Source organism: Haliotis asinina, chromosome 8, assembly GCF_037392515.1.
Source record: "Haliotis asinina isolate JCU_RB_2024 chromosome 8, JCU_Hal_asi_v2, whole genome shotgun sequence".
In the NCBI taxonomy this organism is placed as follows: Eukaryota; Metazoa; Mollusca; class Gastropoda; order Lepetellida; family Haliotidae; genus Haliotis; species Haliotis asinina.
Genome location: NC_090287.1, coordinates 40,991 through 64,543, shown reverse-complemented (window position 1 = coordinate 64,543; position 23,553 = coordinate 40,991). Strand labels below are relative to the sequence as shown.

At 45.9% G+C, this 23,553-nt stretch overlaps 1 protein-coding gene across 1 annotated transcript in view; it reads left to right on the top strand.

Annotated features, from left to right (window-relative positions):
- The window catches only part of LOC137295444 (kelch domain-containing protein 2-like), a 44,035-nt gene that overhangs the window by 8,369 nt on the left and 12,113 nt on the right, over positions 1-23,553 (top strand). Inside the window, exon 6 of the mRNA XM_067826816.1 lies at positions 9,460-9,647. Coding sequence (XP_067682917.1) covers positions 9,460-9,647 — 188 coding nt within the window. The remainder of the gene's footprint in view (positions 1-9,459; positions 9,648-23,553) is intronic.

Below are 23,553 nucleotides of genomic sequence, written 5' to 3'. Positions count from 1 at the left end.
ATTGGGGGGCCCTGCTTCGGCAGCCAACCCCATGGGGTCTCGGCACCCTGGTTCTTCGGTGAGCCAAGGGTAGGCTGATTCGGACAATTTGGCTCTTCTGGATCCCTTGTCCTTGTTGGCGGGTCCCCCGGGGGTTACCGGCAACAAATTTGGTGGTTCTCGAGCAGCGGCTTTACCGCCTGCCCCGGTTCTGCTCAGTGCATCAGGGGTCCCTGCTTCCGCAGTCAATCCCAGTGAACCAAGGGTAAGCCAATTTGGGAGCTTTTTGCTCGGATCGTCCCTGGGGCATGTACGCGAATGGATCACTGTAGTACTGACGCCAATGGTCGTCTTCCTGGGTAGCCGAGATCTAGCTGCGCATATTACCTTCGCTCAATAGCGAAGTCGTTAATCCTATTCAGTATTCAGTTGGGTTGTCGCTCACAGTTTGATCTCCCGGAGCTCAACCGCCGCTACTCGATGGGAGAGAATGCGCTATTTGACTCTCCTGTTGTCGATGAGTGCGTCTACGTCTCGATTGCGCTCGGAGGGTCATCGGGCCACAGCCAGGCGTTGGCTTACCGTCAGGCTCCTTTGAGGAGCGTTATCGGAATGCCTTGCAGCAACATAAGGTTGTGCTACACTGTCTACATCGTATCACAGGAGACGGGTACGAGGAAGTTACCTTGTCCACGTTTGCGTGGCAGTTCACAGAGGTCTATTCATATCTGACTCTTTGCGCTCGCACGAGTCTGATGTTTGCCGTGTTGGACCTTCGTAAGCTGTGGCTGTCTGTCGCCAGATTTTCACTGGCAACACAGCAGGCACTACAATCTACCTTTTCGGCTGGGCTCTGTCCTGTTTCCAGGGGGCTTTGACAGTAGTTAGGGAGGCCACAGAGGCTGTTAGTCAGTTCAAGTACTCGGACTCAAACAACCCTCCAGCTCTCCAGTCCTTGGCTCAAGCTAACCACCAACTCAGTCCGCGTTGTGCCTCATTGGACTGATTCACTACAGGAGTGAAAGAACGCAATCCCCTTGAGCAACCCCCTTCCGTTGCAAGCGGCAGTCTCTCTGCCATCAGGCGGGACATATTGCCTTGTGTCTAAAGTACCTGTGGGTGGCCGACTCCCATTATTCCTTCGGAAATGGGAGAATCATGTCCAGCCCTGGGTTCTGTCCACAATGAGGGATGGCCACATGCCACAGTGGAAGCGTGAGCCTCCTTTTGCCGGGATTCACTGCAATCCAATGACGAAAGCACCGGAAAAGGTGACAATCCCACATTCCAAAATCCAGTCCTTACTGGACATGGCGGCCGTAGAGGTTCCTTTGGGTAAGGAGATTATGGGGTTCTACCCCATATATTTACTGGTTACCGTGAAAGACAGAAGATTTAGACCCATTCTAAATCTCCAGTGTCTGAACAGCATGGTAGAAGTGCATCTGTCAAGATGGAGACACTGCGGTCAGTGATCTCATCTGTAGAGGCAGGGGATTGTCTCCCGTCAATCGACCTCAAAGGCGCATACCTCCATGTACTGATGCTTCCCGAGTTCAGGAAATACCACAGGTTTTCCGTTGACGGGGTGTGTTTTTCAGTGTCGTGTGCTTCCCTTCGGCATCTCCACGACGCCAAGGGTGTTCACTCGGGCTAGTGCCAGTTCCGGTCGCCAGGGCACAGGGAAGCTTTTGTTTCCCACACCTGGATGACTGGATCCCCAGGGTGTTCTCCCAACACCTAAGTCGAGAATCCACACAGTCGGGTTATCAATTAAAAAAAAAAAAATCAGAACTGGTGCCAACACAGGATCTGGTTTTCTTGGGGGCGAAGTTGAGACAACCCAAGGGTTGGTTTCTCTGTCCCAAGAGCGCATTACCAAGGTACAGGGCGTAGTTTTACTTTTTGTGCAGATCCCCGTGGTCTCAGTACGAACTTGCCTTCAGTTGCTAGGCAACAGGATGGCAATGGTGGATATAGTTAGGCGTGCACGTCTGAGAATGCATCCCATTCTGCAGGCGTTGGCACAGCAGTGCTAGAATGTGCTAGAATTGAGAGCCGTCAGGTTGTTGTTCGAACACTTTGTGCACCGGGTTCGAAGCTATGCGGCTCGTCTGGAGATGTCCAACCAGACGGCGATGTCATACCTTCTGAAGCAAGGCGGCACGGTGTCTCAGTCGCTTCTTCAGGAGGGTACGATCAGGTCAGCATATGGGTTATGCCTGGGGCCTTGTCCCTGGGGTGGACAATGTGCATGCAGATGCGCTCACGCAGTGTTCTAGCGCCCCATGAGTAGTTGCTCGATCGGGAGATATTTGATATTTATCTCCTAGTTGTTCAGGTTGTTTCCAGGTGGATCTGTTCGCCTCTCTCGTGACAGGTCAGATCCCGGTGTTTGTCCTCGGATTGCGGTTCTGAAAGCGTTTGCCGGGGACGCCTTCCAGCTTGACTGGATGGTCAGGGTGTTGTGGGCGTTTCCGCCAATTCCCCTGATTTCCTGTCTCAGCTTGCCACCCAACCAGCGCGGCTACTTGTGCTTCTGGCACCCGTGGCAAGCCACCTCCTCGTGGTGGGTGCTGGGTAACGCCAAGAGCTCGCCGACATCCCCGTAGTGGACCCGGGGGGATATTTGGTCCACCAACCCGTTTGCCGTGGGTTGCAGCCCTGTGTCGGCGGAGGAGGGGATCCTGGTGGTTGAGGGCAATAGGAGCTTGCAACCGTGTTCCTGTTGCTCAATACACCACTTCGGCCCTGACCTCGCCTAGACGGGTGGTCGAATAGGCCCGGTTCGACCAATCGGCTGGTCATGCCAAGCCCTGTGCATGGGGCATTATTATATTTATCAATGCACATATATCATTTGGAATCGTAAATTTGGACTTGGCTTTATAATCTAAAACATTTTGAATTTGAAGTATGTTGTTCTGTAATTTGCCTAGAGTCCTATGCCAGAAGGCGGTGGCTCATGGGCCAATCTGGTAGAATTATTAATCTCTTAATTCTTCTGCTGGAGTATATCATCCGGGTAACCTTGGTGCTGCAAGCTGGAGGCCCGCTTGCTTTAGCATTGTCCTTGTGATACTCCGAGGTGGGTGGGGAGCTCGGATGATGAACCATATGACACCAATCATGGCTTATGAAATACCCCCCCAAAAACCCAAACGTCCACTTGAAATTGATCCCGTTGATACTTCTCATAGACCGTCTCTATCGATTGAGTATTGGCCACGTATCCTCGTTATCGAGACTCCGGACAAGACACCATTGAACCCTTTCGCAGTATCTAAGGGCATTCAAGGTATTGCTGGGGATGTTAAGAACATTAGACGCTTGCGTTCGGGTGCATTGCTAATAGAGTGTGGCAAGAAACAGCAGACAACCAATCTGATGAACATTGAATCTTTTGTGGGCATTCCGGTCACGGTCTCTGCTCACAAGACCTTGAACACAAGTAAAGGTATCGTCAGAGATCGTGATCGGTTGTTTGCTGACATGTCCGAGCTTGATACAGCATGCGAAATGAAGGATCAAGGTGTGCTGTATGTGAAGCGCTTTTCCACCCGAAAAAACAATGAAACAATCCATACCTATCTGTTTTCTTTTTCATTGCCGAATGCTCCCAAATCAGTAAAGGTGGGTTACTGCAATATCCAAGTTGAAACCTACATCCCCAACCCGCTCAGGTGTTTAAAATGTCAGAAATATGGACACGGTGTATCTACCTGCACATTGTCTGTTGTGTGTGCTCACTGTGGTGAGAAGACACACACAACAGAAGATTGTGACAGTGACTTTAAAAAATGCACTAACTGCTCTGGCGACCATTCATCTTTGTCAAAACAGTGTCCAATATGGAAAGAGCAAATGGCGATTAACAAAATAAAGTTCACCCAAAATATCTCTTTTTCTGAGGCAAAGAAACTGGTGAAGAGATCTGACCTAGAAAATTATGCTACAGTAGCAAAATCATCATCTGAATCCAGCTCTAAAATAACAAAATCATCCACAGGATGCCAAACTACCTTGACTTGGGTCAGTTCCGACTCCCCACAGGTTTTATACCCTGCTATATCATCCCAGACTGAGGAATCACTTCCTAATACATCAAAGTCCTCTGATCATAAGTCATCTTCACAGTCACGCTCTGAGTCTCATTCAACAGCTGATAGACAACAAATTGTTAAAACTAAACCCAAACCTAAGTCTGATGCTTCAAAACAACAAAGTGGCAGAGCTCCTAAGGGGTCACAAAATAAAATTCAATTGTTTAATAAATATGGGTCTCTTGAAGATATGGACGTTTCTGAAAACGTCCATTCTAGGGCACATAGCTTGTCGCCCTCCAAAAGAGTGCAGGGTAGATCCCCAAAAAATCCCCCCAAAAGATAGTTTATTCCAATAATATTGTACAATGGAACTGCAGAGGATTGAGGACTAATTTACATGAATTACAGCTATTAGTCCAAGATTTCACACCTTCAGCGTTATGTCTCCAAGAGACATTTAAAACAAACAGATGCATTTGACCTTCGTCATTTTAGTGCATATCATTGTTTTTCACCTCTGGGTGATAGGGCCACTGGCGGATCATCCATTCTAGTCAAACAAAACGTTATTCAAAGCCCTGTTTCACTTAATACTAATATGCAGGCTGTTGCAGTGAGAATTATTTTACATGTAGCGTTTACGCTATGCTCTCTTTATATTTCACCATCTTCGGCTTTTGCCAAAACCGATCTTCAAGCTCTATATGATCAGCTCCTGAAGCTCTGTATTATAATGGGAGATTTAAATGGCCACAACCCACTCTGGGGTTGTGTAAATACAAACACTAGAGGTAACTTGTTGGAGGACTTTTGTTCTGACAATGATTTATGTATTTATAATGATGGTTCCAACACATATTTACACCCTGGTACAGGGACTTATTCTGCTCTCGACTTGTCACTTACAAATTCAGAACTATTAAATGAATTCGAATGGTCAGTCCATGATGACCTCTGTGGAAGTGACCATTTTCCTACTATATTAAAAGCTGTAACTCCATCTGATGTTCCTCCATCATCAAGGCGGAATTTTACAAAGGCTTACTGGACTTTATATGAAACACTGTGTGCTGAAAAACTTAAACCTGAACTTTTTATTGACATTCCTGATGCTATTAAATGTTTTACTGATGAACTGAATTCCATAGCTGATGAGTGTATACCAAATTCCTCTGTAGTTCCACACATAAGAAAACCATGGTTCAACGATGAGTGCAAACAAGCTAGGAAGGCAAGGAAAAAGGCAGAACATTATTTCCGTCGCCATCCTATGGTACATAATTTAAATAAATTTAAAATTTTAAATGCTAAAGCGCGGCGTACTTTTAAACAAAACAAACGCCAATCTTGGCAAAATTATGTGTCCAAAATAAATTCTCGGACACCCATGTCCAAGGTATGGAACATGGTCCAGAAAATCAAAGGTAAAGGTACTAAATCTACTGTCCATCATCTCAAACATGGAGATCAATTGCTTACTGATAAATCAGATATTGCTAATAAACTAGGTGAAACCCTTGCTAAACACTCTTCCTCTTCAAATTATGTACCAAAATTCCAGCAATATCAAAAACAAGAAGAAAAGAAAACTATTAATTTCAATTCTGATAATGGGGAAGATTATAATGAAACGTTTTCTATTCATGAACTCCATACTGCTCTTGATCAAGCTCATGACACTGCTACTGGAGCTGATAACATACATTATCAACTCCTGAAGCACTTACCAGAATCCTGCCTAGAAACTCTTCTCAATATTTTTGATGATATTTGGACATCGGGTAACTTTCCTCCCTCATGGCGTGACGCCATAGTAGTACCCATACCTAAACCTGGACGTGATCATACGGATCCATCCAATTATCGTCCGATTTCATTAACTAGCTGTGTCTGCAAGACCATGGAACGCATGATAAATAATCGTCTAGTTTGGTACTTGGAAACAAATAACCTTATAACTGATATACAGTGTGGTTTCCGTAAAAACAGAAGTACTGTCGATCACTTAGTGCATTTAGAATCATTTGTTAAAAATGCACTAATTAATAAACAACATGCTGTGTCTATCTTTTTTGATCTCGAAAAAGCATATGACACAACCTGGAAATATGGTATTTTAAGAGACCTACATGACTACGGCTTGCGAGGTCGTTTACCTCAATTTATAGCAAATTTTTTAAAGGACTGACAGTTTCAAGTTCGAGTGGGTTCTACCCTGTCTGATCATTACAATCAGGATCAGGGTGTTCCACAAGGCAGTATTTTGTCTGTCACACTTTTTAGCATAAAGATAAACAGTTTATCCAAAGTTTTAAACGATTCAATTGATGGATCGTTATTTGTGGATGATTTTAATATTTTTTGTCGTGGGAAAAATATGCATACTATTGAACGACAACTGCAGTTGTGTTTAAACAAAATAAATAAATGGTGTCTTGAAAACGGCTTTAAATTTTCTAAATCCAAAACTAACTGTATACATTTTTGCAGAAAATATAAACCACATAAGGACCCTGAACTATCTCTAGATGGCACTCCCATCAAAGTTGTAAAGGAGGCCAAGTTCTTGGGCCTAATCTTTGACTCACATTTAACATTTCTGCCTCATATCAAGTCCCTTAAAACTAAATGCTTGAAGGCTCTTGACTTGTTGAAAGTTGTTTCCAACTCAAAGTGGGGTGGGGATCAAGCAACCCTCTTACACCTGTATCGATCACTCATACGTTCGAAACTCGATTATGGTTCCATCGTATATGGTGGAGCCTGCAACAGCAACCTTAAACTTCTTGATTCTGTCCACCATCAAGGCTTAAGACTTTGCCTTGGGTCTTTCAGAACTTCACCTATTGATAGTCTCTACGTTGAGGCCGATGAACCATCTCTTACTCAGCGTCGTATAAAATTGTCTTTACAATACATTACTAAATTATATTCTAATGAATCTAACCCTGCCTATAACTGTGTGTTCAATCCCCTTTATGAGGATTTGTATAACAAAAAGTCTTCTCTTGTTCCACCTCTTGGGCACAGAATTAAACCATTTATTTCTTCTGCCGGTATTGAGCTGGAAAGTATATCGCCTTCCCGTCTTCTTTCTTCTCCTCCTTGGCAGTTGGTCAGGCCACAAGTTGACCTAACATTAACATTTTTTTAAAAATCAGAAACAAATGACTTACAATATAAACAAGAATATCATCAATTAAAGCATAAATATAGCAATTACAAACCCTTATTTACAGATGGGTCCAAGGATGGTGGCGCAGTGGCTTGTGCCACTGTCATTGGATCCAGAACAATATCTTCTAGATTACCAGATAATAGTTCTATTTTTACAGCTGAAGCTAACGCCATATTAACAGCTCTCAAATATATTCAAAGACACCTGAAACGTAAACAATATATAATCTATTCCGATTCTCTTTCTTGCCTTCAGGCTATTAAAAATATTTCTTGCAAACATCCACTTTTAATAGAAATTATTGAATTGTATAATGATCTTGCTACTGGCCAATACGACATCGTCTTTTGTTGGTTACCCAGCCATGTAGGCATTTCTGGTAACACATTGGCTGACCTTGCTGCTAAAGCAGCACTCAACAAATCTGTGACACCACTTCTTATTCCTTATAGTGATTACAAAGCCACCATTAGATCTTATATCCGTGATCTGATGCAAAAGAAGTGGGACACCCAAGTGGGTATCAATAAATTACATGAGACAAAACCTTACATTGGTTATACCCACTTGGGTTGTCAGTCCAGATTTGAAGAGGTTATTTTGCGACGATGTCGTGTTGGCCACACTAGATACATTCATGCGTACCTGTTAAAAGGTGAAGATCCTCCATTTTGTATCCCTTGTGATGAGAGAGTCACGGTCAAGCATATTCTGCTTGACTGTGTTGAATTCTCCATCACAAGGGATAAGTATTTTACAGTTAAAACAATTAAGGATCTTTTTACCAGCGTTAATTCTCATTTAATTATAGTTTTTTTAAAAGAAATTGATTTTTTGGTTGAATTTTGAATAATATGTTTCTGTAAATAGATGTATTTTAATGACTGGTAGTTTGAATTAGTAACTTGAATTGTTGGTGGCTGTACCCTCAAAGGGGGTTGAAGTATTGTCAAATTATTGTCCTCCTGAGAGGGTACGTAAGTCCACAAACATACAAAGTAAATTCTAAATTTCCACATTTTTAATGGTAGTATAAGTGTATTTTTATTGTATGGCTAGATTTCCGAAATTGCTGACGGCTGAGGGGATGATGTAAATCCAGCTAGGGTCCATGCAGGTAGCAAAAGTACTGTAAGTCCCCATGGTCCCTAGTATGGTGATCTACCTTCAGTTGTTGGCAATCTATAGCCCGGTTTTATATTGTATTGTCCTCTATAGATAAATTGTTTTAGGCATAGCTACTAGTTTTACATTCACTTCTCTGATGTTCTAGTTGTTTTACTGTCCTTCGTCGACTGATTGTTATAATACTCATATATTCCATTTTAATGTTCCGTTCACGTCACGATATGGCTGAAATATTGCCGATGTGACATTAATTTTTAACTCACTCACTCACTTGTGCTTCTTGCACCTCTGTGATCGGTTCAATGCTGGTTTCCGGTAATACTCAGGTCGCTAGTGCGAGCTGCTTGTACTATTACCATGGTGACCAAGCATACTATCCCAGAACAGCAAGCCACACCCCATTTCCAGGATTCAGTGGGTGGCCTGGCTACTGTCCGGAATCGCCTCCGAGCGAGCGGCATTCCTGCATCAGTTGCAGACATAATTCGGTCCTCGCGGAAGGATCCCACGAATGTACAGTGTGAGGATAGTTGGGCCTGTTATGTGCGCTGGTGTGGAAGTAGAGGGATTCTCAATTCTCAGAGCCTTCCACATACCCGTTGAGGGTGCCTTGTTGGGACAATACCCCCCGGGTACAGCGTTTTTTTGCAAGCGTGACAGACTGCGTCCGGTCGTGAAATTTGTTTTGAGTGTTGGGATGGTTGCCCACTCCTCTTGTTTATAACTTGGCCAACCTGTCGTTACAACTGTTAAGTTTTTAAAACTGCTTTTTTAGTGGTGGTTGCGTCTGGTGGACATGTTAGCGACTCACACGTCATATTTTTCAGACCCGGAACTATGTTCCATAAGGATCGGGTTAGCATACGCTTACCGGATTCATACCGCCCAAAGATCGATCATTTGCTTTGTATTACTGCACCTCTCGATCTACCTGTGTTTAGCTACCTGTGTCGTCTGATAATACATACCGTCTGTAAATATTTTATTATCAAAAATAGCTACAACTGTCGTAGGAATTTTTAATGGACATAAAAATGCTTATATGTACCCCAAGGAGGACTTTATTCAAAGAATTCATATGAGCTCTACAGGTTTGTATAAGTTTGTGTACTTGCTGTTGTGTTGTAGACACCAGACGGTGGCGGTCGCCTGAGTTGACGCTAGAGGGTCAGAAAACTGAGTACCGTATGGGACACAGCGCCACCTACGACCCCACAGCTCGATGCATATACGTGTATGGTGGATCTAAAAACCTGAAGTGGTTTCATGATGTGCATATGTTGGATGTGGACGAGTGGAAGTGGCAGCTGGTTAAGGTGATTTCTCAGTGTCAACATGTCAGCATTCGAACAACGCATGTCAGGGTCAAAGTGGGACGTGACAAAGTCTTTATTGTCACATAATTTCCGGTTGACAAAATGTACTGGGTAAATTGTCACTTCATAGAATTTCTACCCTGTGCACTAGCTCTACAGATAGAGAGTTTATACTATGTACACCACATGAAGGGAATGTTACAATCAACTAATCACTTGCAAGTAATGTGCAGCAGTTCATCTGACAATATAGTGCTAAACTTAATCCATTTGCAGATGCACCAATCACTTCGTTCCCAAACTAGAATGGCTACTTAGAGAAATTTGAATGTGGTTGCTAAACAAGAATTGTCAGCTGGGAAATGGCAAAGACAGGTTACATCCCTGTGCCTTTACCCTTGTGTGATTAGAAGATGTCTTGAGTCTTCTACTGTGTGTGTGGTTTATTCATTCATTTAATAGGGAACAGAACATTTTATTAAACCTGGCAGTTAAGTTATATTGTCTGTAACAATTGTATTTAGCGCTGGCTTTGCTGTGGGTTCTGCATGTTGCTTTCCCATGGCGGGATGTAAGCGTCCCACGTGTTGAAGCATTGCGTTTTATTACCAGTTAGTTCATGTTGCGGGTGTCCACGTAATTTTTAATGTTTTGTACGTGCTAGGTATGTGCTGCTGTGTAGGACGTTAGCTTATGCTTGCATATGGGATGAATATTCCCCCCTCAAGATAAGCACGATGTGTGTGAGCTGTGTTTGGGCTTCAGCCCCCGGACCCAAAGGAGAAATACGCTAAGGCTAAAAAGACTAAGCATGATAAGTCTAAGGATAAGGTTAAGTCCAGCAGTAAACCTAAGTCTTCTGCCCCTACTTCGCAGCCCTCTTCTTCTCAGTCTAGTCATGGTTTTGACATGTCTCTACACAGTTGTTTCAGCAGCACATGGTCTTGGTGAAATCCCTCCTCCATGAGTCGGTTGGAGGTCTCCGGCATTCGTTCCTCACTCACTCTGAACGGGAGACGGGGAGTCTAGGGGTGTGAATCACCGAGCTCTGCTAGCCTGGAGGCAGCTGTCAATTCCTTGCCTTTGGCTTCGGGTCCGGACACCTCAGCTACCCCGGAGAGGGAGGATTCGCTCCCAGTCCCTCTCTCAGTGCTGGCGCAGGGTCCATTGAGGATTCCTGGGGTTCCGGCCCCTGCCACACCCCATGAGAGCGGAGGACTCGTCGTCCACTGGGTGCGGATGTGGGTCTTTTTTCCAAGAGGATCCGGATTTGGGATCGGAATTGGAGATCGAGTCTATGGACATCGGGGAAGTTAAGGAGTCCAAGGGGGGCTTTCCACTTTTCCTTGGCCATGCGGGAGGTGCGTCAGCGGATCGCACATGGTATTCCCCAGGCTGCAATCCCGACTAGCCAACCGGACTCGGCTGAGTTCCGCTTGTCGAGCAAGGCGTTTGCTCCTAGGCAGCCTTTGCAGACGCAGCTCCACATTATCCCTCCTTTGGAGTAGTATAGGGAATGGGGGTTCTGGCTCACTTTCAAGAAAATACCTCTACAAAGCCTTATTTAGTAAATAAGGCTTTGGTTGGGCCATTAGCTCTTGCTACTATTACCCCTACTACAAAAAAGTTGGCGGTAATTACTGTGCCTTGGTAGGAGGTAATACTGTGCCGTACGGTACGATCAATAATTCTTCTCTTACAAAACCCCTACCCGGCCCACCCCTCAAGTAGTATAAGTTAGGTTCGTCGGCTTTCATATCCACTTTATCTATGTTGTAAGTTTTGACTGACCATATAGGATCGGTGGCTCGCTTACGGCTATCGCCCTCGTGTTCCCCCGGCTGGTATAGATACCTCACTAAGGCCCTATCTGGTATTTGTTTCTCCTTCCCACGCAATGGAGCGGCCGACTCTGCAACTATTGATTTTAGTTTGATAGCGTCTGCCGGTTTCTTACCGGTGAGACGGGTGACTTCATGGTTGATTGCCGACACCACCTTGGGTAACCTCGTGACCCATTCAGTCGATCGTTTTCCAGGGGTGGTCATCTCCCTAGCATACTGATAGCCGAACAAGCGCTCAGCCAAAGTCCTATTAAATCTCTCAACTATAGCTTGGCTGCGATGGGCTCCGGCCGTGCCACGCCTGACCTTTGTATCGTGTTTGGCTAGCAGTTGTGACACGGCACCCATGAACTCCCGTCCGGGGTCAACTTGCAGCTCTGTTGGCCACGTCAGTGGGCTGCGTTTGTATATGCGTTCAAATCCTCTGGCTACCTGGGCCGAATCTTTCGTGGTCAAGGGTTCGGCTTCCTTGTAACGACTGGCTACATCCACTACAGTTAAGGCATACTTGTACCTCTTGTCGTGGGGTAGGAACAGTAGGTCTGCCTGGTGAATGCTATTAGGTATGTTAATACCGAACCTCCTTCTAGGCACGTAGCGTGGTGCCGGTAAATAGATCTGCCACAGGGCTTGTTTTTCAAGCCACGCTTTGGCTTCCTCCGGGGGTACTCGCGCTAGTTTAGCTAGCTTATCTACTGCGCTAGCTCCTTTCCAGTACCCACGCGGGCTGTAGTAAATAGCCTCAAATTTTTTCATGTCCATACGCGTATGTGTTTATCCCATCAATAGCTATCCAACGTTTCGTGTCCATAGGCGATAGGGACGTCTTGTTTATAGTCAGTCCGTATATCTTATGTCCATCACTTCTAAGTGTGTTCATTTTATGTCTAAAGGTACGGGTCTTGAACAGGGCTTCCTTGAATCTGGCGTGTTTGATGTGTTGTTTCACCACATACTTCTTAACCCCCTTAGCCTTCCGGATCTCACTATTGTCGGCTTTCAGTATGGAGTACATCTTAGGTCTCAAACCTATGTACTCGGCTATGGGCGTGCCAGCACACTCGTCCTTCATCTTACCTAGGACCTTTTTATTTACCGTGCTGTGTAGGGTATGGGTCTTAGGGTAATCGCTGGTGTCGTATAAATCAAGGTGTTTTTTCATGTCCTCGTACACGTCCTCGGTTCGAATCTCCATCAGCAGGGAATCCGTGTCAGTGTACAGCACTTCACACCTGTCGCCGTACTGTTTCTTGAGCTCGTTGTAGTAAAAGTCGTACATCAGGTGTTTGGATAAATCGAGGATGCTCATCCCCACGTAAACAGGCCGGTTAAATTTTATGTGGCTTTTCTTCATGTGTAGGGCAACCAGGTTGTCTGTGAATATCTTACTACGGTTGAATGCCGGACTGGCTATCAATTTCCTGAGCTTGTCTTCCTCACTAGATCTAACCAGCTTCACGGTTACGCGTTTCCTCAGGTTTTCCATAGTCTTACCAAACACCGAGTTATTCATGAGCTTGTAGAGATTTTTCTCAAAATCACTGGTGGCTTTTTTTCGTAGGTCTGTGTTCATTCTGATGTAGGGCTCCATCCATGGGCTCTGGTCGAACATGAGCACCCTGTGTATTTTGGTCAGCCTCATACCCAACGACAGGTACAGCTGTAGGTTGCGATAGTGAACGATGTACTTGGTTTTATTCATTAAGTTAGGCACAAGTTTTTCAACGTCTGTCACACGCCCACCTAACAAGTTATGTTGGTACTCAGACATCCAGTCTGGGTTAACCCTCATACGTTCGGGGGCCAGGGGGTAGCTGTTGTGTGATGTGTGTAATTCCTTGGTATACTCTAAGTCAACCTCGAGGATATAACCTTTGTTCGAATCTGGTGCAACCCCCATAACATCAACGTGGGGTACCCATTCGAATCCCCCTGTAGGTAGATACTGGCTGATGGCCCAGCCGTACAGGTTGTTTGCGTCGAGGTAGAGAATGTGATTGGTTGGCTTGTTAGGATCGTAACCTTTCACGTATTGATTATTTGCTTTCGCGTATCGTTTGGATGCCATGGAAATCCCACCTCGCAAGCCTTTCTCAATGAATAGGTGCATGTCATAATCTGTGAGCAATTCCAAATTAACTCCGGTCTTTTTAAGCAAGGCGTCCCACGACAGACCTGGGCTGGTGTAATACCATGCGGGGTCGAGTTTATACTGCTTTAAACAAGTCCGCCTGAACGTTTCAAACACGTCGGCTAACAGCAGTACATCTGTCCTCAAGTACAGGTCGTGATAATCACCCAGGTTCTTACAACCCAGTTTATTCCATACGTTAGTCGCGTGCGAGTAATCATCTCGTGAGACGGACGCCTCATTCAGCTTGCTATAAAAGCAGTCAATAGGGGGTAGTCTGGTCTCGGTGAACTTGGCCCAACTATCCATGTACTCATAGGGGTACACACCCTTCCTCATAAGCAGGGGTCTAGTCTCGGCGTCTGTGTATCGATCGGTGATAGGGAAGGTATTGTTGGCCTTGACCAGACTGTCGAGTGACGACAGGAGGAACTGAAACGAGTCAATGAACCTAAGTCCGTTTAAACTGAAGGAGATGTATCTCTCCATGTTGTTGGGGATGCACGTTATATTACCATCGATTTTCGCGATGGCCTGCATGATCAAATGTGAGTCGTACCCTCTCAAGTTGTGAAAGACAACGGGGATGTTTATTGTCTTAGGGTTGATTTTAAGCTTGAGGTTGCACGCGTTGTGAGCGGCGCCTCTATACTTACCAGTTATGTGGCAGTGATCTCTCACCGAATCACCGTTAAGTGGTGAGTCGCACACGTGACAGTTAGTGCTACTAGCGTGAGCTAGCCTGTCGGCTCGGGTCATACGCATGGGAGCGATTTTATACAATGCATTCCTAATAATTTTTTCTTCCTCCTGCAAACACTTTAGAAACCTTTCAGCCGCGTCAGGGCCCCTATACACTACCGGAGCTTTCGTTTCCCCGTCACAACGGACGACAATGTATCCAAACGAACAGGCTTTATGCTCTTGTGTCTTGTGGGTGAAGCTACCCACACTAGGGGGGGTGGGGGATTCCCCAACCACTAAGGCTTCGAAGTCGGCGTAAATAATATAAGGTACAGACATTTGGTTCTTGTGGTTACTGAATTTTAGGATATTTTCACCTTCCTTAGGCATGTCGACTCGTATGGCCGTCTGCCCCACACCTTGACAATCATCCCGGTGGGATTCTAATAAATCAGCTCGTGTGAAGCCATGTAGACATCGTTCACAGAAGTGGTTCTTTTCTCTGTGTGCCGATTGGTCGTGCAACAACCGGCTGAGATGTTTTATCCATGTGTAGTGATACTTTTCACCTCGCTGGATCATGAATATATTGATAACTTGACGATCCTTCACCGGGCTGACCCTGTGTACTATTGTTGTGTTACCTTCGTGCCCAAAGACATTTATAGCCAGATTATTCTGTTTTTCTACTTTAGTGATCTGGGATATGGGGGTGGGTTCATCTATACCATCCCAATTAAGCCCATCATCTTGGGGATAGCTAGAAAGCCTATCTGAATTCTTGCCAGCTGGAAATAAGGCTGACCTGATAGCTAACCTCAGGCAATCGTTTCCTCTATTCTTAACGTTTACTATGGCATGTTTGTTCCTATAGTAGGGAGGCAAGGCTAGGTATGACCCGCCTCTGAACGGCACGTAGTTAGCTATGTCTAGATAGATATTATCGATTTTATCTACAGCCCACCCGGACCCCAAGTGTGTGTAGCGTTCTAGGTATTCTCGTATCTGCTGAAAACTGGTATCGATTGATGCGTCAATGGTCTCTGCATGTGTGACGACCTCTTGTTGACCTCGGAAGTAAGGCTGAACATACTCAGTGGTACTCCCAACCTGCTTATCGAGCGACATTTTCACTGTGATCTGAAACTTGATACTTCCTAGATTATTTAGTTCCTGGTTGACCTTATCAGCTATCAGAGGCTTGATATCTATAATGTCTATGTTTCTATCAACGTGCATGCGCCAACTTCCCAAATAGTTACCTACAGCGTGCTTAGTGCGCACGAACTGTAGGTCAGTAGCTCTATTCTGTCGTAATAATTCTACAAGCTGTGGTTTTCTCATACGGGAATACCCGCCTAAACCCAAATCGTGTGCCTCGGCTTTCAGTTGTTTTACAGTGGGACGTGCTACGGGGGTATGTGATAACAATGCGGTTAACCCGGCTCTCCCCAGGTTTGAATAACCCGTGTGCCCAAGCTGTTTTGCTTGAGCTTTTAATTGTTTTACCGTAGGAGGGGCTTCTAAACCTAGTAATCTCAACAATGCTGACTTCCGCATTCTAGAATACCCGATAACACCTCTCTGTTTTGCGACCCTCTTGAGCTCGCTTACAGTAGACATCGTGTTTACACCTAAGAGAACTAATGTCTAATTGGTTCACAGTAAGGGGAGGTAACTCTTAAGTGGCTATCTTGAGCAGTCGCCTACGTTCTTTTATATAGCCTTTTTTATTCTCGTAGATGAGTTGATGTCTGACTACGTTCGCTCCGTGAGCTTTACATAGACAGTAGTGTCCTTTAACCCCGATACCACACACAGAACACGTGTAGTTAGGACTTCCCATATGGAAACAACAGAACCCCTGATTCCTGCATTTCCTACCACAGGCCTCGGTCTTCCCCATAAGTATGTATTCGCATCGGTATGGAGCGGGTCTCATGTTTACTTATATAGGTATTTTAGTTTAATTGCTTAGCAACCAACGCAGTAGCTGCTATACCCAACACTATGAAGCCCAGTTCACGATTCATTTGTCCCTTGGATGGTGTGTAGTACTGAGCGAGTGTGGGTTTATTGAGCGGTTCCAATTGTTTACCAGTTAGTAGATAGTATTCTTTCATTGCTTCATCGACATCGTAGAATGTTTTAATGGCATGGTTTTCACGCTGGAGTTGTTCGTTAATAAAATCGATCCTCTGGAGACGTTTTTTAGCGTAGTCAGCCTGTGCCCTTTGTAATTTCTCAGTAGCGAGATCGTGTCGCTTCCTTTCTTCCTGTATTTCAGCCGCGTGATCATCTCGTATTTTCGAGAAGAGGAAATTACTCCCGGAAAATGCCAGGGCATTCACTAACGCCCCACCGACCATCATAGCTATCGTGGCCATCCCTATATTTATTTCATTATATTATCAGGTATTATTCCTTGTTTTACTAGGATGTCTTTTGTGGCCATCGCCATACCAAGGTTCATTATGAGCATACCCATATCCTGCAGGTTGAAATCTAGCTTGATAGTTGGTTGTTTGAGCACCATTTTAGTCAACCAAGCGTACCCTACGGCTAGACTGGCGACCACTGTGGCGTGGTATGCGTCGTTGACGAACGTTTTCCCCTCAGACATTATGTATATGATATAAAAATATTAAAATTATAACATGATATGCGGGTCTACCATGGGGGATACCCCCATACCCCCACTGTTGTGGGTGGGTGGTGGCTCACTGTGGGAGGGTACCCCCACGTATAACCACGAGATAGCCAAGGCAGCAGTTACACCTACAGCCAACAACAGTCGGGTTGGGTTGGCCACTTTATGTTGGTTACACCACCGTTTTTTACCGGCAGCTACTCTCTTAGGATTCTTCTGCCTGGTTACTGTTTGTGAAGGGGTCACTGTTGGGGTTTCCTCCACTGGGGTTTCCCTCACTGTTGGGGGTATGGGGGGTATCACCTCGGGACTCACTGGTTCCTGTGTAGCATCCATCTATACTATTATTATTATTCTTTCTCTCAAATTGACAATGTTTTGCCGTGATAATCGCCGCCGTCACTGGAGCCAACAACATACCATATTTGTGGTACAGCCCGCAGCTGATAGAGCTCACGGCGTGTTCGATAAAAGGGTCTTTCTCGAGGTCCTCCCACAGGTAAAGTCGGCGCTCTGGTGGAATGGGAAGGAAATGTGACACAATACCGGTGTATATCTGGGTCATAGCCGATCCTATTGTCTTTGTCATTTCTGCTCCGAGCCGGGACTCGTATCTAGCGTATAGCTTATCGATTTCTTCGGCTGACATTTTATTAATTTTATCCGGAGTGTAGTCTCCAAAGTAATGTTTGGCTTTGCCGCCAACAGCCAACGCCACCAGTTTCTCTCGCTTGTCATCAGTGGGGCCTGCCGGCGGACACTCCAACGACAATTGTTCGAGCAATTCCTCACACTCCATCTTATAATATAACAAGTAAGATTTAGTTTTAACTACATAATACCCGATACAGGCAAAACACAGAGAAATGAAGGTTAAGTTGCACACGACAAATACTTCAAATATCATAGCTTTGCTTAGCTTTGCTTAGCTTTGCTTAGCTTTGCTTAGCTTTGCTTAGCTTTGCTTAGCTTTTGCTTAGCTTTGCTTAGCACACTATATATGCTACTGGTTGGTCGGTCTTTAGAACGAGCTTAGCGTGTTTAGTTTCAGCGAGCTGTTTCTTCACCCGTTCCCGTTCTAATTTACTCATCACATCGTTCTCTCTCAAACACTCCTCGAACGAATCCCTATCCTTGCAGTGAAATAAGGCCACCCATCGCGTCTGCTCCCTGAGGTCTTTCAACACCGAGTTGAACTTCTGCGTTAGCACCCAGACGCTGTGATTTGCATGCCGGCCGGAGAAGGCCAGGTACGATAGCATGTCTCTCTTTTTTGTTATCTCGCGATTAGCGCTGCAGTCGTCCAGTATGAACAGCGTCGGTTCCCCTTTAAATTTCTCGTGAAGAGCTTTCAACCAGTCCTGCAGACGTGTTCCAGGGTCGATTTTGTGTACGTCCGGGTCCGTCATCACCCAAGGTCGCGCGTACGTTTTATTCATGCTCAGAGTAGGGCACATGATAACGATGTTATCGAACACATCCTTGTAGTAACCCTCCAACATATCCAACACGAAAACGGTCTTCCCACAGCCAGTCTGCCCGCACACTATGGCGCAGTGTGGGTCAGTGGGTAACCCCAGGGGGTCTCCCCCACTAGTAGATGGCTTGCACGAATCTCCCATTGTCTATATTAAGTTGCGCGTCCATAATAACGTACAGATATAATTTCAACTTACCAGCGGTTTGAGCCTTCTTAGTAATCTGGATGGTTATCCCTTCGCTGCCGTTATCTATACGACGCCCGCTACCGTGCAGTTTATCATCATCCGTGGATCGCATGTCCAACCATAGGGCATACTTGGTGGTCAGGTATTCACCGATCTGCACGGAGCCGAGGTCCAGGTCCTTTGTTATGTAGTCCCCCACTGGTAGCTTTTTTATCTCATCCCACTGCTGGTGTGGCCTCATACCATGACTGAACAGCTGGTTGGGCACGCCCTCGATGGTAACTTCCACCTTTTCAATCTCGGGGTTGAAAAACTTCTCGCTGTCCCTCCGGAATGGCCCATAATCCTCCACGGGGACGACCAGGATACCTTTCATCGATCGCGCCGGCACGTTCAGGTTGATATTCCACACAGTGTCGCTCTTATCTCGCACGACTGATCTATGCCTCAGTACGCGATCGTACAGGATAGCCATCTTCCCAGAATACTGGTTTCGAACCTGCCTGGCCAGCTCCGGGCTAGTGACCATGTCGAACTCCAGAGAGATGTTGTCTATGGCATAACTGGCCTCATCACCGTTCGGTGTACGCACTACTTTGCTATAGTCGTTAAACGTGAGCTCGTATTCGAGCCTATCACCCAGAGCGGCCTGGTAAAACGGCGCGTGTCCCGTGAGCAACTCGAAGTCGAGCGGCACGCAGAATCGATTCCCGTATGCTAGAGCGATGGCTTTTTCACCGTCCGATAGCTTGTCTTGCTGGTCTGTCGTGAAGACGTATCCTATGCGCGCCCGGGTTGATTTGCTGATGCCCTGGTACACATCATTGACTCGTTCTCCCTCGCTTTTCCAGAGATCCTTGTAGCAGTGAAACACGTCGCTGTCGTCGATGCTCAGCACCTCGTTACCGCTGATCTTGACGGTCGTTTTCTTGATGATAGCTCGACCCACGTTCCGCACTAGCTCGCGTTTGTCGTTGTCGGAGGTCAACGTGATATTGAACGCCAGTCGAACAGTGCCTGGTACAATGAGGTCATTCTCACCAAGGTTTGGAAATCTAACCAGCAGAGTTTGATTCTGGTCTATCTTGCTGGGATTGTTGGTGATGGTCACCGACTGTCGCACGGCTCTGGCACCTAATGGCTCTCTCAATTTTCTGAAAGGATCTAATTTTCTACCGTACATTGTTATATAAAAGAAATATATTTTTAATACTAATGGATGAAGATATACCTATGGATGAGATGCCGGGCGCTAGTGCCCAGGCATTCGATGATGAGCAGGAGACCTCATTTACTAGTTCACCATTGAACCAAGAACTCTTGGAAACAACGGTAAATGATTATTTCGAAAGTTTAAGAAGAGATAAAAACTACGTTGAACCACAGGGTCGATACCATAAGGATTTTTTTATTGATACAAAGGGTGTTCTACGCCTTAAGTCTGACCCAGGGGTTGACCTCTTTAACAAGAGCAATAAAAAACCACTGGCCTTGTCAACTCTAGCCAGCCGCTATGGTGTTGAATTTATCCGTAAAAATCTAAACATGAATGATTACGGTGGTGCAATACCTAAGGCCGTTAAAGAAGATCTGCAAGCTACCAGATCCCACCTCACCACTAGAGATGAAATGACACCACAGCGTGCTACAGAAGCCTCGGACAGCATAGAAAAACTGTTGAGCACCTACTGGGACAAACCGTTACCGGGGTTTGACTTTCCGGTAAGGGAACTGCGCGGCTTAGACGAAGCCGTGAAACGCGTGCGTGGAGAACTCGTGAACAACATGGGGAAACTGAATGAAATCGACGAGCACATCGCTAGGGAAAAAACCAAACTCAACGAAACTGAAAACGATGATATGAAGCGCCGTATCAATGAACGACTACGTGATTTAGAAGACGAGAGACGTACACGATTGGAATCCGCTTCCTCGAATCGTGAACAGCTTCGATCCCAGATCAGTCGTATTCGGGAAACAATCGATAGAATACTGAATGAGGATACAACTTTAGCCAACAGGATTCGGATATTGTTCCGGGAGCAAGGGATCACCATCGCCAGTATTCTGACTGCATTGGGTTTCATCATATCAACCCTCGTGGTGTCACTGGTGGGAGGAACCCCTGTGGGGCCTGCCGGCGGAGGGGGAACTCCCAGCGGTGGTGGTGGTGTTAAAGACTGGATTAAAAAACTCGGGGAACGCCTAGCTAAACTGTCTGGTAAAGCCGCCGAAGCCCTTCCCGGCATCCTGGGTAGCATCGTCTCGTGGTTGTTGAGCGCTCTGTCTAAAACTGCCATGTGGCTCAGTCAAAACCTGTGGGCAGCCATCGTCGCCGTGGCGGGTCTGGTGTACGTAGCGGCTAAGAAATCTTTAACCAAATAAGTCCCAAAGCTACCCCACCAACCACTAGGGCTGTTTTATTATCGATGTGATTGGAGGCCTGAATATGGGGGTGTGTGGGGGGTACCCCCACATGAACTTTAGGCTCCGGGGGTGGCTCCACTATACCCGTTTCACGTGGTGGGATGTGTGGGATATAGGGGGTGTTAATATCGGGGTTGATACCCAACTTTTGGTCCGCCGTGGCTATGACTATTTTGTTGTTATAACCCACCACTTTTTTTACTCTCAGTTGCATATCACTCGGAGACATGTACAGCCCCACGCCGAACACGTAGTTGACTTTCGATCTGGCGTATTCTAACACGTTTTGGTAGCGTTCGATGGCCCGCGGGAGATCAACTGGAGAATTAATAGCATCCTCAACGTTGGAAACGAACTGTTTCTGAGCGTCGTAAGCAGTTCCCTTACCGATGATGTTGGAACGCGTTTGCGACTGCGCACCCAACAGCGACCACACGTACGTTCGAATCGAGTCGTTCAAGCGTATTGTACCAGCACGAGTGAATCCTTTCGATGTGTCCAGCATGAACATTTTCCACCCGTCTGCGGTTGACTGCTCCACTTTCTGGACTGTGAAAGCAACACCACCTTTAAAGTTCATACGATCATCCCTCCATTCATTACTCGACAAAGCAAAGTCCGGGCGTAGTTTACCTTGTTTCAGTACAAGATCACTTAGTTCTTTCACTGATCGCACGCCATCAGAAGGAATACCCAACCCGTGGTTCGGCCCCGGCAAACGCCAATCCGTCTTCGGGTTTATTTCGAATTCATTACAAATACGTTCGTAGGCCCGTCTATCGTATGGGTTGTTTGTTGCGTCCCACGCTTTGTCCTGTGGGAGGGGGGCACTGATCTCTTTAAGGATACGTCTGACCTGGTAGTACACGTGGAACTTGAACACAGACTGACTCAGCGGTCCACGCTGAGAGTCGGCCAATGCCACACCACACCCCGTTGTAGCGCACCACACAGCAAAGTTGAATTGATTCTGCCAGAACTGCATAGGGTTGTTGAACCACGCGTGGACTGCCTCAATGTTAGTCACCATAAGCTTATACTTATCGAACACATCTAAAAGCTGGGCATTGAAATACAACTCAGGAGCAACCACGATCTTCATGGGGGAGAAATCTACATCCAGTTTAGGGTAAAACACACCAGGGGAATACATTTTAAAACTATTATATAATGAGTATATATACTCTAACATGTACATAACACTTCCAGGAATAACGAGCGGTGAGGCCGTTCAGCTGACGCACGCGATCGATAACACGTCAGGTCAACTCGAAGTCGCACTCTGCGATATCACCTACCTACCACAATGGACTAACATCAATATCAGCAACAATAAGCTGTTCGTCAGTGGGGCTCGCAGCCAGATAACTGACGGCTACTACAGCGTGTGCTCGCTAAACGACGAGGTCTTCAAACCCCTGGGAGCCGAACTCAAGATGAACGACTCAAACGGTACAGTGGTGTTAATCAACAATGGAAGAAACCCTTTGAGGCTCGGCCGACCATTAGCAAGGATGCTCGGTATGTCTCCTGACGAGATAAAACCAACAACAACCGTCACAGGCACGAAGTTACCCGACCTAGTACCGTACCGAGAGCTGTACATTCATCTCGATCAGGTGAGCACAACGTACAACATTCAAGGAGGTCACCCTTCCACTATACTGAGAGCAGTGCCGGTGAAAACTGAGAAATTCAACGACGGTAGAACCGAGTCGTTTTCACCACGGCAGTATAAGAGATTAACCCAGGGCAACATACCTGAGCTGACAATATCGGTGTTAGATATAAATCATAATCCTGTAAATATAGGATACCTCAGCTTAACGCTTCACGTAACATGACCAGCGCACAAGGGCCCGGAGTGAAAAAATGCGTCAATATCGGGATCTCCGACCTTGGAGACACGCGCGGTTTCGACGCTCCCGGAGTAGATGGTAAATCGTACGCCTTGCAACTGAAAAACAACATTTACAAACGCGTTGAAATCCCCTCCGGTGGAGCCCTAAGTGATATAGTAGATACCACAAGAGCAATAGTCAACACTAAGTACACCCTTGTCAACACCGGTGATAATAATTGGGTAATATACCCATCGTTCGGTGGTAAACTGTTCGACTTAGACGATGTTGAGAGCACTACCGTCGTCAAAAACAAACCATATATGCTCGTCTTCACCGAAGATGACAAGTGGGTGTTGTTACCCGATAACAAATGGTTTCTCAATATTAAACTCGTCTCCCCTTACGTGTTCACGGATAACAAAGACAACCACCTAAACAAAGTCGTGAACAATGGAACCCTGCTCGTGGCTTACGTCCCAACTCAGAGACGTAGTATAGTCGTCAGCCCAGTCAACACTATAGCAGCCCACATGCTATCGAGTAAACCGGCCATGCAAAACGTGAAATTGCAGTTGGTGTCTGAATTCGAAGGCGTGGTCAAGATACTAGAGGATCTACCGGCAAACTCAACATTGTTCATCAAAGTCTACCTAGGGGAA